Source organism: Indicator indicator, chromosome 11 (genome assembly GCF_027791375.1).
Source record: "Indicator indicator isolate 239-I01 chromosome 11, UM_Iind_1.1, whole genome shotgun sequence".
NCBI classification, from domain to species: Eukaryota; Metazoa; Chordata; class Aves; order Piciformes; family Indicatoridae; genus Indicator; species Indicator indicator.
In genome coordinates, this window is record NC_072020.1 from 12556544 (window position 1) to 12573862 (window position 17319).

The window sequence follows — 17319 nt, forward strand, 5'->3', positions numbered from 1 at the left end:
GTTTCTCCTTAAGTTCAAATGAAACCTCCTGGGTTCCACTCTATGCCATTGCCCCTTTTCCTGTCACTAGGCACCACTAAAAATGTATGGCCCCCGTGCTGGCTGTGGGGTTGGACTAGATGATTTCCAGAGATCCTTTTCAGTCCTTACTATTCTATGATTCTTGACACCCACCCTCTCAGGCTGCTCTTCTCCAGGCTAAACAGCCCCAGGTCTCTCAGCCTCTCCTTGTCACAATGATGCTCCAGTCCCTTCAGCATCTTTGTAGCCTCTGTTGGATTTTCTCCAGTAGTTCCCTGTCTCTCTTGCACCCAGAAGTGGACATAATACTCTGTGTGACCTCACTAGTGCAGAGTAGAGCAGGAGGAGAACCAAGACTCCCAGGTCCTCTGCAGAGCAACTTTCAAGCAGGTCAGCCTCTAATTTGTACTGGTGCAGGGGGTTATTCCTCCCCAGGTGCAGGACTCTACACCTCCCCTTCTTGAGTTGATGAGGTTCCTTTCTGTCCAGCTCTCCAGCCTGTCCAAGTCTTGCTGAATGGCAGCACAGCCGTGCTCCAGTATCCTCCTGTAGACTTACAACTTTCAGCTGCTATGATGGAAGGCAAATTTGGGGATTGAGTATTGGATCTTTCCTATTTTCTGCGACCCCTGCAAAATAAATGTTACCAGAAACATTTTATAGGGAACTTTTTGCTCCTCTGGAGAGCTGCTATTGAAATGTATGGAGAGTTAGGGTAAAGGTGGGGTCAGTTTGACAGGTTTTAGTAAATATTGTCTGAGTTTGGATTTCTTCTTCCCTAGAGAATAAGCAAGCTAGTTATCATTTCTTTTCTCTTTTTTCTTTGTGATATTTAACTTAAAAAAAAATAAATGGGAGTAATTTTAAACAGAGGATGACAACAATCATGCTGCTATTTTCTCAGTGTTCACTGAGTTCTAGATATCAACCTTTGCTTCTTATGAAGCATAACGGTGATTACTTGCCCACCATCAGCCTCATGCATGGGCTTGTCTGCAATTCCATCACTGTTGTTATGTGCTAGAAATAAGAACTCTTCAGACATGCAAAAGCAAATCCAAGTTTAGCTTGAGCAGTAGAAGAGGACAAGAAATACAACAATGCACACGGTTTATGATAATAAAGTATTTTTCTCTATGCCAATATCAGCAAAAGATTCCTTTGATTAGAAATGGAGCCTTGTATGAGGATTGGACTCTCCTTGTTGGAGGGTACTACCTAATATAGGGTAACAGGGGCCTTTACTTGAAGCAGCTTGAAGTGCAAAGTGTTCAATCATCCAAGATGTATCAGAGAATCATAGATATCACTGAGTTGGAAGGGACCTTCAAAGGTGATCTAAGCCCATGCTGCCTGCAGTAAGCAGGGACATCCCCAACTAGATCAGGTTGCTCAGAGCTCGATCCAGCTTGACCTTGAATGTTTCCAGAGGTGAAGCCTCCACTATCTCCCAGACAACCTTTTCCAGTGTTCCACCACCTTCATAGTAAAGACCTTCTTCATAATGACCAATCTAAATCTGCCCTTCTCTAGTTTAAAAGCATCGTCTCTTGTCCTAGTGCTACAAGCCCTTGGAAGCAGTCCCTCCCCAGCCTTCCTGTACCCCCCTTCAGGTACTGTAAGGCTGTTCTAAGGTCTCCCTAGAGCCTTCTCCAGGCTGAAAAACCTCAACTCTTAGCCTGTTTTCATAGAAGTATTCCAGCCATCTGATCATCTTTTGTGGCCTTCCTCTGGACCCTCTCTGTCAGGTCTCTTTCTTTCTTGCGTTGGAAGCCCCAGAGCTGAAGGCAGTACTCCAGGTGAGTTTGTATGTGCATAACTGTTCTCAGTATGACTAGAGCCCCCCAATGCTATACTGTTATTTATTCTGTCTAAATATCTTACTGTCCGTACAGAGAAATTCTTTATCTACAGTGATAAATTGGACAAAAAGAGGAAGGCAAACCAAAAATGGAAACTGTCGTTGATGTTCTACTTGAGCATCATGGTGACTAACAGTGTAGAATAGATTTATGCAGTTTAGAAGTTTGGGGCTTTTGTATTGTTTTCTAGGATAGTGTAGGTAATGGCTGCCCATATTTTCTCTGAAGTGCAGTGAGTGAATGATCTCAGTATTTCAAAGTTTTCCTTTTTTGTCTTGACTTATCTTTTATGTAGAAGAATGACAAGCAGTGTCTTGGAGAACAGCAAAGTATCAAACATTATTGATTTCATGCTGTTGCAGTGACCTAGAAAACATTTCTCAGGGAAAGATTGTGGGTTTTCCATACCAATAAGGAGATTCAAATTCTAAGAGTGTTTCAGATTATCATTAGGTAATTACTAAAAAAGGCATATTTTTGGTTTCTTTGCTGCTAGGCTATAGAAATTTTCTGTGATTAGGTGTAGTAATCCCCTGAATTATAACTGCCTCAAATCCTAAGTCTTCTTTCTGTAGCTTTTCATAGTTTGCTTTCTAATGAAATGTCTAAGGATCCCTTACTTCTTTTATTCATGTCACTGAAACCTTTTATTACTGATCTGAAAAGAGTATAAAACTAGACTTAGTGCGGCACTGGTATTTTTGTGTGTGTGTGATTTGAAGCAGGGAATCATGAACAAGTGTGACTAAACCAAGAATGGATTCCTCCAGTGCAGATTAATCTTTCCTGTTTCCATCATGAAGGGAGATTAAAGTGCCATATTTTCAAAGGAACAAAGATTTCTGACTGGAATGGAACAGGCATTTTCAAAAATCATTGTGTCCCTTCTTATGGATCTGTAAGCTCAGTAGCGTATGATAGTTCAGATCAAAATCTGAAGTCTGTGAGCCTACCCCAGCTTTGCTACTTACTGGTAATTTCCTGGGATGAATGATAAGAAAGCAAGGCTAACTCATCCCATAGGCTCTCTTCATGTGCACAAAATGGGAGCTGGCTCACTCAGCTTTGAACAGGGAGCTAAAATATGTTAAGTGATTAATTAAAGGGAAGAAATTGCACATGAAAGTTTGAGAAAAAAGACCCACATTGGCTTGAATTCTTTGCACTCCTAGAAATACGTGAAGTACCATCTTTTGCATGTGTCATTTAGAGGCAGGCCATGTTTTCATATTGTTCCAATAAACACATGAAAGCCATTGGGGTTTTCACAACTAAAAAAAAAAAAAAATAGAGTCTTTGAACTTCAAGTTGTCAGGATGATAATACTGTCTGTTAGTGATTGTCTTTATTTGGTGAGAAAACAGTAAAAGTTTCAAATTTTGTCAAGTTCGTAGCTTTCTGGACAGAGTTTTACATGTCTTCTGCCTTCCTGAGTGTGCTTTTCAGCTGTGGACCTTGTTTGGTTAGTCTGCATTGGACTGTCCTGCTGTGAGTTAGACCAGAACTGATTCTGCTCAGTGCTGTGCCTTCCCAGCTCAGTTTCTGCTCAGTGAGGCACTTTCTGTGGCTCAGGGCAGGTTTGCACAGGCAATGGCCACTTCTGGTAGTGACAACACTGATAGGGAGAGTTAGCACCAAGGGTTAGGGTGCAGATCAAGTGCTGTCCCTCAGCACCACATCTCTACATTTTCCAAACACCACCTTCCTGGGCAGCCTGTTCCAGTCTTTGAGAACCTTCTCAGTCAAGAATTTTCTTCTAATATCCAACCTAAACCTCCCCTGGTGCAACTTGAGCCCATTTTATCTCATCCTATCACTTGTTACTAAGGAGAAGAAAACACCATGCTGAGTTGTGAGCACATGGCACATTTCTGGGGAAGGACATGGAAACAAAATCCTACTTTTGATTCCTCAAAACTCAGGACCTTTGCAAAGATCCCACAGAGGGGATTTTCTTATAAAATGCACCTTTCTTTTTCTTTCTTTTTTTTTTTTTTTTTTAGAGCATGCACCTCAGAAAACTGAAGGACCTTTATCAACCTTTATCACAATCAAAATGAGCTCCCCCATATTACACAGCTTGATGAATCTTGAAGAAAACTTTAATTGATCCCCACAGGCTGCTTCTGGTCACTGGCAGATGTCTGGTCATTGTTCCCTTCCCATGCTGGTCTGCTGAGCAGAGCATTTAGCTATAATAGAACATGTATGTCCTTCATCCTTTTGACTAGTGAATGACTTGCTTGCAGAAGTCAGAAAGAAAATGTGAAACTGAAACAGAGCATCAGGTCATGAAAGGAAGGGGATAATATTTGGTGCCATCTGCAATCTTGACTAAAACTCCTAACTCTGTCTTAGTAAACATAGTTATAAGGCAGGCCATCTATCAATATTTATGTTTCCATGTAATGTTACAACATTAACTTTTCTCAGGCATAATGTGAAGAATGTTTTTTTGCCTCTTCTTATATTAAAACCGTGGGAAAATGAACTCAGTTTTCCCAACATTTACAATGGATTTGTAGTTAAAGACTTTCTGAAACTTAGTTGCAATTTACAATGAAGATGGTACAATCATAGAATTGTTTCAGTTGGAAAAGACCTCTAATGATCATCGAGTGTAACCTTCAGCCTAAGACCACCACAGCTGTTAAACTGTGTCCCAAAATGCCATGTCTGGAGGTTTTTTGAAAACCTCCACAAATGATGACTTGACCACCTCCCCTGGGCAACCTATTGTAATGCCTGACCAGAAGATGTTAATTAATTAAGGAAGACCAAAGTCTCACTTCACTAATATTAATGTGCTAAAATAAAATTATGTCATATTATAGTTGGAAGTCTTGCTTTACATGTAAAAAAAAAATCCTGTTTTAATGTAAATTTCCTGCATAAGTAATGTCCATAATAATGTCTATTTTAGTCTTCTTGCAACTATATTGTGTCATCCTTTTTCAAAAAGCACATTTCTGAAGGACATTTTATGGGTGAATTTATCAGCATTGTCTTTCATAATCATGTTTGAATGCTCATATGTGAACCTTACCTTTCCTGGAGCCACCATAGGGGTCCTTTTGCAAAGGTGGCTTCTTTGTATGCCATCAGTCTCGGATATGCCAGCTGGACAGGGATTTAAAGATACAATGTCTCTGCTGTTGTGCTCAGTCTGTGTAGAGCTAACTGTTCTGAACTCCTTCCATAGCAGTCGTGAAGAAGCTGTATTCTATTTTTAACTGACCTGTTACTATCCTCTGCAAAAACAAAGAAAGTCTGAATTTGGGAATGTGTGGAAATTCTTTTGCCTGCAAGACCTTTGCTTTGTTTGTTTTTCAGCAGCATTTAACTCTTCCCCACACCTGAATTACGCTTGATATTGCTGGGTACAGGGACAAAGCATCTGTTGTACATTTTAAACATTTTCACAAATCAGATGTCACTGGTGCAGTACCACACTTCAAATTACAATGAGAGGCAACCACTTACGGCATTAGATGATCCCACTGATAGCAGGACAGTGATGTGTCCTAGGACCTGCAAATGTTAACAGCTGCGTGAGTCTGGAATTGTCTGAGCCTGAGCCAATGCTGCCGCCTATTGATGGGCTTATAGAAACCATAGCATCAGCGAAGAGGTTCTTGCTTGGCAAGCAGGCTGGCTTTGTGACATCGGTTGAAGTCTGTAAATAAAATTAAAAGCAACAAAAATTGGGTGATTTCATGGTATGCCAGGTCATTTATTTAGTTCAAACTTAAAAGAAAAGGGAAAAAACCCCAAACAAACAAACAAAACCAAACAACCATATTGTAATCACTTTAAATCTGTAAAGGTTTTGTTTTCTGCATCCTAATGTCTGTTGTGACTATAAAGACATCTATTCTTTGCTTTTTCTCTGTATTGATACATTTATTCTTTATAATGTTTCATGTGATTTCCTAATGCTTATCATTATGGTAAATATATCATTACAGTATCTAGTGTAGTAATTTTGTCCTTCTCTGTAGTATCCCACCATAATTTTCTTCTTAATATTTTTTATGTTGGAAGAATAAGAATTTGCATTAGTGCTTTAATACTACATTTACCTATGCATCAATGGCCTTCTTTCCTTGAAACAGTTCAATGTAGTTTAGTGGCTGAGAATAATAATAATAATATGACTACCAAGTTAATTCACAGACCCATAAGAGCAATAACACTTGTGTGAGACATCTGCCAGTGTCATCTGTGACAGCTTGTGCACCCAGCAGATCAAAACTGCATCCAGCCCTGCAGTACCTGCTCACTTTTCAGTTCCTCTGGTAGATTTTTGAGTGAAACAGAGAGCTTGCTCTTCTTTCCTCTCATTTCATTTCTGCTATCTCTTTAAGGAAAAATGCTATCGAGAAGGCAACATCGAATCCAAAAGTTGTTATTGATTTGTGCCAATGTACTCAAACAAAGGATTTTGTGGTGAATTGGTCAACCCTTGAACAATTATAATTTGGCAAAAACTAATAAACTGTAATTAAGGCATTATAAAGGCATCAATTTAATAGCAGGCAGCCCATTAAATCTTTATAATTATATCATAAAATGATCCAGGCAACAGAGTTAATGCACTCAAAGCTTGTGCTAAAGATGCCTTTATAAAAGAAGCGCAGTCATATTTTTCTTGTATGCAGTCAAGGTTTTTTGGTATTAAACTCTTCTCAGCTGGGCTGCCTTCCAGTAATCAGTACCCTCATATGTGTTCACTTTAAAGCCTGTGGTTGTGGCTTGAATCTTTCTCTTCTGTTCTAACACAACAGGTGCAGGAGGTTGGTCTCCATCAGACAGTGATCACTACCAGTGGCTGCAGGTGGATTTTGGAAGCAGGAAGCAGATCAGTGCCATTGCAACTCAGGGCAGATACAGCAGTTCTGACTGGGTCACCCAATATCGGATGCTCTACAGTGACACAGGGAGAAACTGGAAACCATACCACCAAGATGGAAATATCTGGGTAAGTTATTGGAGTAAAATGGAAGTGTTGTGCACTTACAACATTGATTGACTGTGTTTTTAGGAGCTCCACAACTTGTACAACTCTTCAGTGTTGTTTTTGCGAGGACAGGGCAGAACTTAGCATGAAATGTAATGATCCAAGTTGCAGCTGCTGTTGGGAGGACTATCCCTGGATTACCATCATTCTGTTTGGGATGATGGTAGTGGTGAGAACATAATGATGGTTTTGGTTGTTGGAATTTGTCAGTGAGTCTCTGAGGCTTTGGCTTTGATTTTCCTTTTCCTGCCTTTTGACTAGTTTCATGGGTGAATGTGAGACACACAAGTAGTGTTGGAAATTCTGCTATTAACCATAACTGTTTGGAAGGAATTATTCTTTGTGTGCTGGGGAGCAGTTTGATCATGTATGTTTTGTTTTCAGTAGAGGTGATACAGGGATATTTATACTGTAATATTTTTAGGGGGAGAAAAAAAGTGTGTAATTTTGAGTTTGTTTCTTTTACGTTGTTCATGGCTAAGATGATAATTTCAGTCTTGTTGGAAACAGCATCCTCCCATTTTGCTGACAAAAAATGACAGCTGTTACTCAATGTGTCTATCCTCAGAGCAGATCTTTCACACGTTTATTCTTTTCCAGAAGTATATGTTGAAAACAACAAACTGCTTTCATTCCTTTTGAAACCAAATTAAATTGATTATCCATTATGCCTCATGAGGAAAAAGTTGTCAAAGCAGGCAAGATTCAACGTTGTGGTATTTTAGATTCACGTCTTTGCCAGGTGCTTCTTTTATTAAGGTCCGTTATTAAAAATGAATGTCAAATGTAGAGCATAAGGTGAATGATTTTATCTGTATAAGAGAAACTCACATAATATGTGGAGTGCATAAAGGCAGTCATTTTTTATTGCAGTATTGATTTATTGAAAAAACCTTCTCTGTGTGCCAGATAGGATTCTGAAAGAGAGAGAAATTAAAGTTGAGAGGACAGAGAGAAGAGAAAAACATTAGGTGGTACTTTAGATTCCTTAGGACTTGGTGGTGTTAATATTGTTCATCAGGTTGGGGGGAGTTTGTGCTGAAGCTTGATAAATATAAAAAGTTTCTCTTTTAAAGAAACTTATGTATATAAAAGCACTTAAAGCCTTTAGTGTTTGTATTATCTTAGATGAACAAAAGCTTTTTCAACAACTCCTATTGAAATCACAATGAATTTGTCTCAGGGGAATGGGGGAAGGCTGTGCAGCTAGCTGAGAGAACAATATATAAAGCAGGACAGTTTGGCTGATGAAAAATCTGGCTTTAATACCTTGAAAGGAAAATCTTTTGGTAATGCATGACTGAGTAGACTTAGTCACAGCTGTGGCTGTTTGTTTCCACTGTGGCACACCTTTCTGAGAGCTTTGTAGAAAGTTCTTTGTCCTTCTATCACATCTTAATACAGAAATACTGAAAGCTTCTTCATGAAAGAATGTTTCCTTTTTCTCTTTATTAGAAATTACATATATTTGGTGAATTCATGATGTTGGTCTGTTACTGGCTATGCAAGAATATGTGCTAAGTCTGCTACTTCTATTGGGAATGCTCAGTCTTTGGGATATACTTGGCAAGCTGGGTGCTGCAGTACTGCTGTTGTTTGGGTCCTGCCATTCGTATCACAGGACCACATCAGATCGCATGAGCCAAGTAACATGACAATTTAAACTTACAAAGTTGGATTCTTCCTAACTGAAATGAATGGGATGATCTTAAACATCTCACATGATTCTGGTGCCCTTAGAAATTCTTTAAGGAAGTATTTAGTCTTTCCCTTTTGAACTAGTACCTTTTAGAAGCTCTATCCACAAGAGAAATGTGCTTTGTTGCTTTTGATTAATGTCCCTCTTCCATCTTTCCATGCCTGATTGTCACTGCTTCCTGACAACAGTAAATTTAAAGGAGAAAGCAAAGAAAAAGAGGAAAGTAGAAGTGCAAGTTCGACAATATTTAATACTAAAGCAGTTATGACACAGAGGACAAGGTATGGGAAGCAGAAGGAAATAAAAATAAAGGTGAGTTGGAGAGAGCACGAAGAAGTAATCTCAGAGATCTAGTTAGGAACAAACCATGGTAATCTTCATAGAATGCTGACGTGACCCCCTTCTGCAGGCATTACTCAGGGAGGAAAGGTAGTTCTATAATTACCTCCTAAGCACCAGAGAAATCAAAAGGCTCTCAGGAAGTCTGTGGTGGGCAAAGTGCTTTCAAGGTGAATTTAGAGTAAGCTTCCCAGTTCTGTGAAATAGGTTTTCTGATCCCACCCCTCCTGTGCTTTTGGATATTTTCAGTTTCCATGCATTTTAATCAGATGAGTGAGTGTGGCCTCTTTCAATAAAATGCCTGGCAGCTAGAGAATTTTGATCACTGCTCCTATCTTTGCTTTTGTAGCCTGTGATTCTGCTTTTGATAGGTCTTGACCTTTCTGTTGATGTATCCATCCACTGGGGTGTTTTTTGTACACAAGATATCTTTGGTTTGGTATAGGTTGGTTTCTACAGCAACGACAACTGTTTGCCTAGCAAATATATTTCAGCTATGATGCCATGTAAAATACAAGTTCTATTTCCTAATGCAGATAGAGATGATGTAAACACCTCCTGCCAAGCATAATGCAAATGAGTCCAATAAGAAAATGTCAATAGCTTATGAAAACGTTGAAGCTCTGATGATAAGCCTTAGTGGCAGAGCTGTGCACCTCTAGCATTCAAGCCTTTCATAAAAAAGAAACCAGAAGGTCCTTGGTGTAGTTGAAGAAGTCTTGAGATGTGTTAGAATTTGATTATTCTAGGTCTCACCTGATCAGCTCTTATCTGTCACATTGTCTTGATTTTGAATATATCAGAGGATGAAGGAGAAAGTTACTGTACTGTCATTCCAAAAGAAAACAAGCAAAAAACCCCTGATGGAGAACAATGGAGTGCAGACCCTTTGCATGGGACCTCCAAAATATGTCCTGTAGTTGATTCACCTTCAGTCTCAGTAAACATCAGTGGAGTTGCAAAGATGTAAATGAAAGCAGGTTTTGGGTTTGGTTTTTGGTTTTGTTTTGTTTTGTTTTGTTTTTTGTTGGTTGGTTGGGGGGTTTTTTGTTTGTTTTGTTTGTTTTTTTTTTTTACAGAAAGTATAGCCCTGGGCCAAGTGGCTGATGCTTCAGATGAAAGCAGTTATGGTTTTCTGGTTTTGTTGTTGTTTTTCTTTCAGTTTTAATTAAACTCAAAGTGAATTATACATAACATCTGCTTTTGTAGTATTTTTATTACTGAAAATATATTAAATGATTACATAGCTTTCACTCTGAAGAATGTTTTTTGGGAAAGGATGTAATTTATCTGCTTACCTACTGTCTTGAAACACTATTTTTAGTGGTTTTGGTGTTTGTTTTTGTTGGAGTGTGGGTTTTTTTGTTAGCTTGTTTGTTTTAATGGTGATCATTCTGGGGGGTGTTTGGTTTTTCTTTGTGAAATAATCAGGAATGCAGTAAAATGAACTTGCATTTCCCTGGGCACTGAGAAGCAACTTACTGTTAGAAAAATGCAATCTCTTCATTTGCATTGTTCCTGTCAATATTGAAGGAAGGAGGGTGGTGGCTTTAGCTTGGACTGGAAAAGGAGCTCTTAGCATTTCAGAGCGTTTTGGCACAGCATTGAGCCAAAACTCATTGTGGAAGACCAGAGAAGTGAGTTACATGATTAACTTTTGTAGGCTGTGAGAGTTCAGATGTTGGGTTGACAGCTGGACTCAAAGGTCTTTTTCAGCTAAAACGATTCTGTGATTCTAGGATTGTATTTAGTATTCTTGGGTGCCTTTTGGAACTATCAACCACCAGACTGATCTGCAATAACATTTAATGTCTAGGTAGATGTCAGGTAATCATCTGCAGCTCTACTGAGCTGAAATTCTGTGGGAGTCACCTGTTCAGTGTTTCTGTTCACACGCACAGTTCCTTCCACCTGCCATAGGGATGTTTATTGATAGCTAAACAAGCACTCACTGCATACATCTTAGATTACAATGATTTGTGTGGACTTCCACAGGGCTAACTTCGTCCTCTTCAGTGATATACTTGCAGGAATCCCATGGGCTAAGACTCTGGAAGGTAAAGGAGCCCAAGAAAGTTGTTAACTTTTTAAATGCCACTTCCTCTGAGCCCAAGATAGGTGTGTTCTTTTGAGTAAAAAAACAGATACATGTGCTAGGAGACCTGCATGGATGAGCTTCTGAAGGAGCTTCTGAAGGAAATCCCATGGAAGAAAAATACTTACAGTTCATTGAAGAAAAGACTTGTCACTTGAGAGAACTATAGAATAGTTGCCAGGGCATGTAGTAAGGCAACAAGGAAGGCCAAAGCCCTCTTGGAACTAAAACTGGCAAAAGAAGTAAAAGAGAACAAGAAGGGCTTCTTCAAATATATCAGTAGGAAAAGGAAAAATAGGGAATGTGTGAGCCCACTGGCAAACAAGGAGGCAGCCCTGAGAACTGAGGATTGCAGGTAAGACAGAGTCTCGTTCTCTGGAGACTTTCAAGACCCATCTGGATGCATTCCTGTGCAACCTGCACTAGATTCCATAGGTCCTGTCTGGCAGGGGGCTTGGACTCAGTGATCTCTGAAGATCCCTTCCAACTCCTAACATCCTGTGATCCTGCGTGTGTAGCAAATACAAGTGAAGAAAAATAAATTCTAGCAAGCATTCTCTCTGTAAGGAAACATTGAAATTGTTTGCTTTGTAAAACCCATCACTACTTTTTGCTGAGAGCAGACTTATTTCCATGTCTCTAAACTAAACCACATTAATAGTGTAAAACAGTTCTTAAGTTTGGTACTTATTTCTGCTGTCTTTTTTTGTAGTTACTCCATAGGATCTCACATGGAATCTTACATCACAGAAGGATTTACTAGGTTAGTGGGCTTATGGGCCTGGAGTTTTTACTTGTTGCTTTTTTCAAGTACTTCTGTTGAATTGAATTACCTTATTAACCCAATTTAGTTTTTATGACATTATACTGACTTGCAGTTCTGGGAGCATTTAGAAATATGAAATGTGATTAGACTGGTCTGTGACCTGCCATTTGTTGTTGTTGGGTTGCTGCTGGACCACCAGATACTGTGCAGACCTATTTAAACATGGAAGAGTAGTTTGATTTATTAGTCGGTGCAAAAGTTCTGATGACTAGAGTTTATAGCAAAGCCCTGAAGTCTTCTGGGAATGTTTTCAATTTATTGTTGTTTTCTATTAAGGATGCCCTGACCTATCCTGTCTGGAAGGATTTTTATGTCTGGCTATCTTGCTGTCTCCATAGCAATGCCTGCAAGGTGACCAGTGTAATTTTTACTGGCCCTTAATTCTCCAGGTATTTTATTACTTGAAACACCTGTTATAAATTTTAACTTTCCTTCTGTGTGTGGGTGAAAGTTAAATTTTCATTTTTCTCATCAAATCTCCTGTGTGCCTTTGCTTAATTTCATTTTGTTTTAGCTTGCCTGGATGTTGCTTCTGAGTCCCTGTATCACTTCATTTCATGAAGATTGCTCCGTTCACTTGCAACAGCCAATATCACCTTTATTGGGTATTGAGTGAATGAGGTGGTGTAGCTCCCACCAAAGTCAATATGTCTCTGCACTTAGTGCACATTGCTGACCTATACATTGAGAGCCCATGATTGAAAGGCTTTGGATACAGAAGACTTTTTTTTTTCCTGTAGTGAAGCCAAACTCTCTTCTACATCTAATGTAACTTTGCTAGTATGTCAAAAAATATAATACAGTGTTGACAGGATGCCTTTAGAAATGCAGACAGTTGCTGACAAGGAATTTTTGGAAACCTTGAAGAACTTCACAGATAAGTATCTGTGCTATCCTGATGAAGCCCATTTCCTAGTCTCCTCTCCCCTGTGTGGAATCTGTTAAGCAAAACTGTATACGTTTTTAATGCCTGTAGAGAAACTTGGGCTTATCTGGAATATCACGGGAAAAGAGTTCTCTGCCAAAGACTGCAGTCATATTAAAATAGCAGGAGATCTGATGGCCTTTTAAATGTTGGAATGCTAAGATTAACACCAAATTGGTATAAACAGTCATCCTAGTTTAAAATGCTGATTTATCTGAAAACCAAAAAAAAATGAGGCCTTTCACTGGGACCCCAATACAGCCTTTGGCTGCAAAGTTATAGCTTGATTAGAAGGCTTACACATGTGTTTTTATTCAGAGTCCTTGAAATCACTTTCTGCAGAAAGAGACTTTTTAGGGTCTTTTTAGCAGAAACATGGATTCAGAAGTTTGCTTATAATTTTAGATATTATTTAAGGGAAAGAAGGGACTTTATACAAGGGCTGGGATATAGTGATGGGATGAGGGGGGAAGGGATTGAAGCTTGAGGAGGGCAGATTTAGACTGGATATTAGGAAGAAATTCTTTACTGTGAAGGTGGTGAGACATGGAACAGGCTTCCCAGGGACACCATGGATGCTCCCACCCTGGAAGTGTGCCAGTCTGGATGAGGTCTTGAGCAAACTGGTCTGATGGAAGTTGTTCCTGCCCGTGGTGGGGGTGGGGAGATGGGGTGGGTGTTGAACTGGATGATCTTTAAGGTCCCTTCCAACCCAAGTCATTCTGTGGATCTGTGAAAGTTATTTTGTTCACTGCACACTACTTACCCTGTTTACAAAGGAAAGATTCTATGATTGTGTTACCCTGTCTTTAGAGTCACAAGGAGAACTGTTTTCATCTGTCATAGAGTATGCCAAGTAGACAGAAGATTAAATTCCTGCTGATGCAGTGGCAGACAGTATTCAAGCCCTCTGTTGATTCTGTACAAGCCAAAAAATAAAAGACAAATTGGGATAACCTTGCACTGCAGTTTGCTTGAGTGTTCCCATTCTAAAGGATTGCTTTCTAATATGCTGTTCTTAGCCTGAGGACTACTTGTCTGTTTGTGTTAAACCATCAAATTTTAAACACTTATCTAAGGGCAGGCTCCCAAATCCATTTTTTAGCTCCCAGATGGCTTAGTTTTCAGACACCTTGGAGTGTCATCATCCCACAATGAATACAGTGGGCAGATCCCTAAGGAAGCTGTCAAAACTGCATTGTACACTTAATCAGCTCAGCAATGACAGGAGCCATGGCTGAACTGCATCACGCCTCTGCTAACAGATGTAAGACACAGGCTTTGTAGATCATGCACCACACTAATCAAGACCCCCACTGGTTGTTTGCAGAACAGGAATGCTTTCATTTCTCAGCTAGTGTGTACAGAGCATGAATAGGCTTTTGAAACTCCTAGCATATTTCTGTAGCTTGTCTTCAAAGATGCTGAAGAACCTGAAGCATCTCTCTGACAAGGAGAAGCTGAGAGACCTGGGACTGCTTAGCCTGGAGAAGAGCAGGCTGAGAGAGGGGATCTTCTCAATGCTCAGCAAGAGCTAAAGGGTGGGAGGCAAGAGTATGGGGATGAGCCCTTTTCAGTGGTGCCCAGTGACAGGACAAAGGGCTATACATCCAAACTAGAACACAGTAAGTTCCACCTGAACAGGAGGAGAAACTTTCTTCATTGTGAGGGCGCTGGAGCCTTGGAGAAGGATGCCTAGAGAGGTTGTGGAGTCTTCTTCCCTGGAGAGATTCCAAACCCATGTAGATATTGCAATTCTGGGCAACATGCTGTGGGTGACCCTGCTGTAGCAAGGGGTTGGACTAGGTGGTCTCCAGAGGTCCTTTCCCACCTCCTCTCTTCTGTGATTCTAGAAAGCCAAACACTTGCTTAGGTGATTGGACTAGAGCTAAATTGTCCAAGTGTTTTAATTCTTACAAGTTCTTTTTAAATATGTATTTGAATTTCTAGATTCAGATCTACTGACTGTGACTAATAAAAGGAACTGGAGCAATTTCCTTGCTGCTTGTCAGACCTCTTGTTTGGCTTTCATGCTTGAATAGGAGGAGTCAGTCTCTTCTCCCAGGTAACAAGCATCAGGCTGAGAGGAAACAGCCTCAAGTTACACCAGTAGAGAGGTTTAAGTTGGATTATTAGGAAAAATTTCTTCACTGAAAGAGTGGTCAGGCATTGGAACAGGCTGCCTGGGGAAGTGGTGAAATTGCCATCCCTGGAAGTGTTTGTGAAATGATTTGGTGTTGAGGGATGTGGTCTAGTGGTGAATTTGGCAGTGTTATGGTAACACTGATGATCTTGGAGATTTTTTCCAATGATTCTGTGAGGATATATCAAGTAATTCAAGTGGCTATTACTATAGCATAAGGCCATCATATGACCAAAAATCAGTTTAATCGTTGATAGTGACTTTTGTCTTTTGAATTAGTGTACTGTAGCTGATGTTTCATATGACAAATGTATGTTCAGATATAGAACTTGTGATGATCCTTGCAGATTAAGAAATATCATGATGCAGATATTTGACATGCCTTGAGTTAAATGAGAAAGTAAGAAGTTACAAATCATGTCTTGCCCATTTGTTTAATCCTCAGGTTGCCTTCTGTTCAAATACTTCTGCAATGTGTTTGATGTACTTATTACACTTGTGTACATAGCTGTCAGTAGCACTGTTGAAAAGCTGATCTGATAAGGACTTCCCAAGTTCCTTCCTGTTTTGTTTTCCTATGAGGGTGCTGAAGCTCTGGAAGAGGTTGCAAGAGAGCTGAGCCAAATGATGTGCAGAGGTTCCTTCCAGCCTGTTATTCTGGATGGTGTCTGAAATTTGTCCAGATTGCTGAAATTGAAATGAAGACCCATATCAACCCAAATGTATTCTGTGCTTCTCTCTTTGACATATGTGGCTTTCAGGTTTTGCTTGCAATTTATAACTGGCTTCAGTTTCCATAATGAAATGCATTGTAGAATATCTCTAAGAGTTAGCAGACTTCATATGTTAGTTCAAACTTCAAGGCAGAACCCACCCCCAGCACTGGTAATCTAATAATGGTTCAGTAGTTCCCTCCTAATCATGCATTTGCAAAAGGATTTAAGTTCTGATCCTGTAAACACCCCCCTGCCTAACTTAGAATGTTGAAGTTCAATAAAGACAAAGTGTTAAAATTGGGTATACGTGGTCAGGGAGTGTGGCCAGGTGTGTTAGAACAGGACTCCTCCCTCTCTGCTTGGAACTGGTGAGGCCACAACTTATGTAATGTCTTCACTTTTGGGGGCACTTCACTCTGAGAAGGACATTTAGATGCTGGAGTGTGCCCAAAGAAGGGCAACCAAACTGGTAAAGGGTGTGGAGAACAGGTCTGTTGAGGAGCAGCTGAGGAAACTGGGGTTGTTCAGCCTGGAGAGAAGGAGGCTGAGGGGAGACCTCATTGCTCTCTACAACTCTCTGAAGGAAGACCATAGCCAGGGGCATGTTGATCTCTTCTCCCTAGTAACAAAATGGTGTCCCAGAAGATGGCTTCAGGTTGCACCAGGGCAGGTTCAGGTTGGATGTTAGAAGAAACTTCTTCACTGAAAGGGTTCTCAAGGACTGGAACAGGCTTTCCAAGGAGATGGTTGAATCCCCATCCCTGGAGGTGTTTCAAAGAGGCAGAGATGTGGTGCTGAGGTACATGGTTTAGCACCAGACTTGGTAGAGTTAGAGAATGACCAGAATCTTCTCCAATTGAAATGATTCTATGATTCTACTTGGAAAAGAGTAGTGGTTGTTTTGAAAACCTTTGGGAAGTGCCATACTGCAGCTAATGATAAAAATCTTAAATGTTGCACAGTTGTAAAGCAGGAAATGTTCTCTGTTTTCATTTTCTTGGCACTGGTAACAAGGAAACTGTGCACAAAGCTGTGACACATCAGTCTTGGTGCTTGTGTGATGGATATTTTTAAAAGGTGTGGTTTTTTTCCTTTTTTTAACAAACAGAAAGATACTCGTAAGAGGAGAGCTCTTAAAGTGGCACAGACGTGCCTTGCAGAATTTAAAATCCTTAGACTGGTAGGCAGTCACAGACAGCATTTTATGTTTCTCTGGAATGTGCTTTTTGAATAGTGTAAAGATTTATATTTGGCAGAACAGATGGGTTTGGGCTCGTGAAGGAAGGATGTGGTTTGAGGCAATTCCCATCAATCAAAAGCAGTTTGCTCTGCTACTTCTGTTGCCTGTGAGGCCTGGTATGCAGAAAGCATAGCTTGTAAATGATTGTCTCCCCCTTGCCTCTTGGCTCATTAGGTGTTACCTTCCCAGTGAAAGTGAGCCTAGTAAGCTAGGAGCAAGTAATGGTTGAATCCACAGCCACCACTGTCATGGAATTTTTTGGGCTTGTGCACCTGTGGAATTGTATCTTGTAACCTGTGGTCCTCCCTGGAATGGACACTAAGTAAGTGGGGGGACTGAGCTATGCACAGAAGTAAATTAAAAAAAAAAATAGAGATGAGCTCTGTGGGAAAATGCCAATTTAAGACCAAATTCTGCCAATGCACTTATAACT

At 40.1% G+C, this 17319-nt stretch overlaps 1 protein-coding gene across 1 annotated transcript in view; it reads left to right on the forward strand.

Moving 5' to 3' along the window:
* CNTNAP2 (contactin associated protein 2) overlaps nt 1–17319 on the forward strand; it is a 664834-nt gene that overhangs the window by 28385 nt on the left and 619130 nt on the right. The window contains exon 3 of the mRNA XM_054385136.1: nt 6671–6864. Within this exon, the coding sequence (XP_054241111.1) occupies nt 6671–6864 (194 nt within the window). The remainder of the gene's footprint in view (nt 1–6670; nt 6865–17319) is intronic.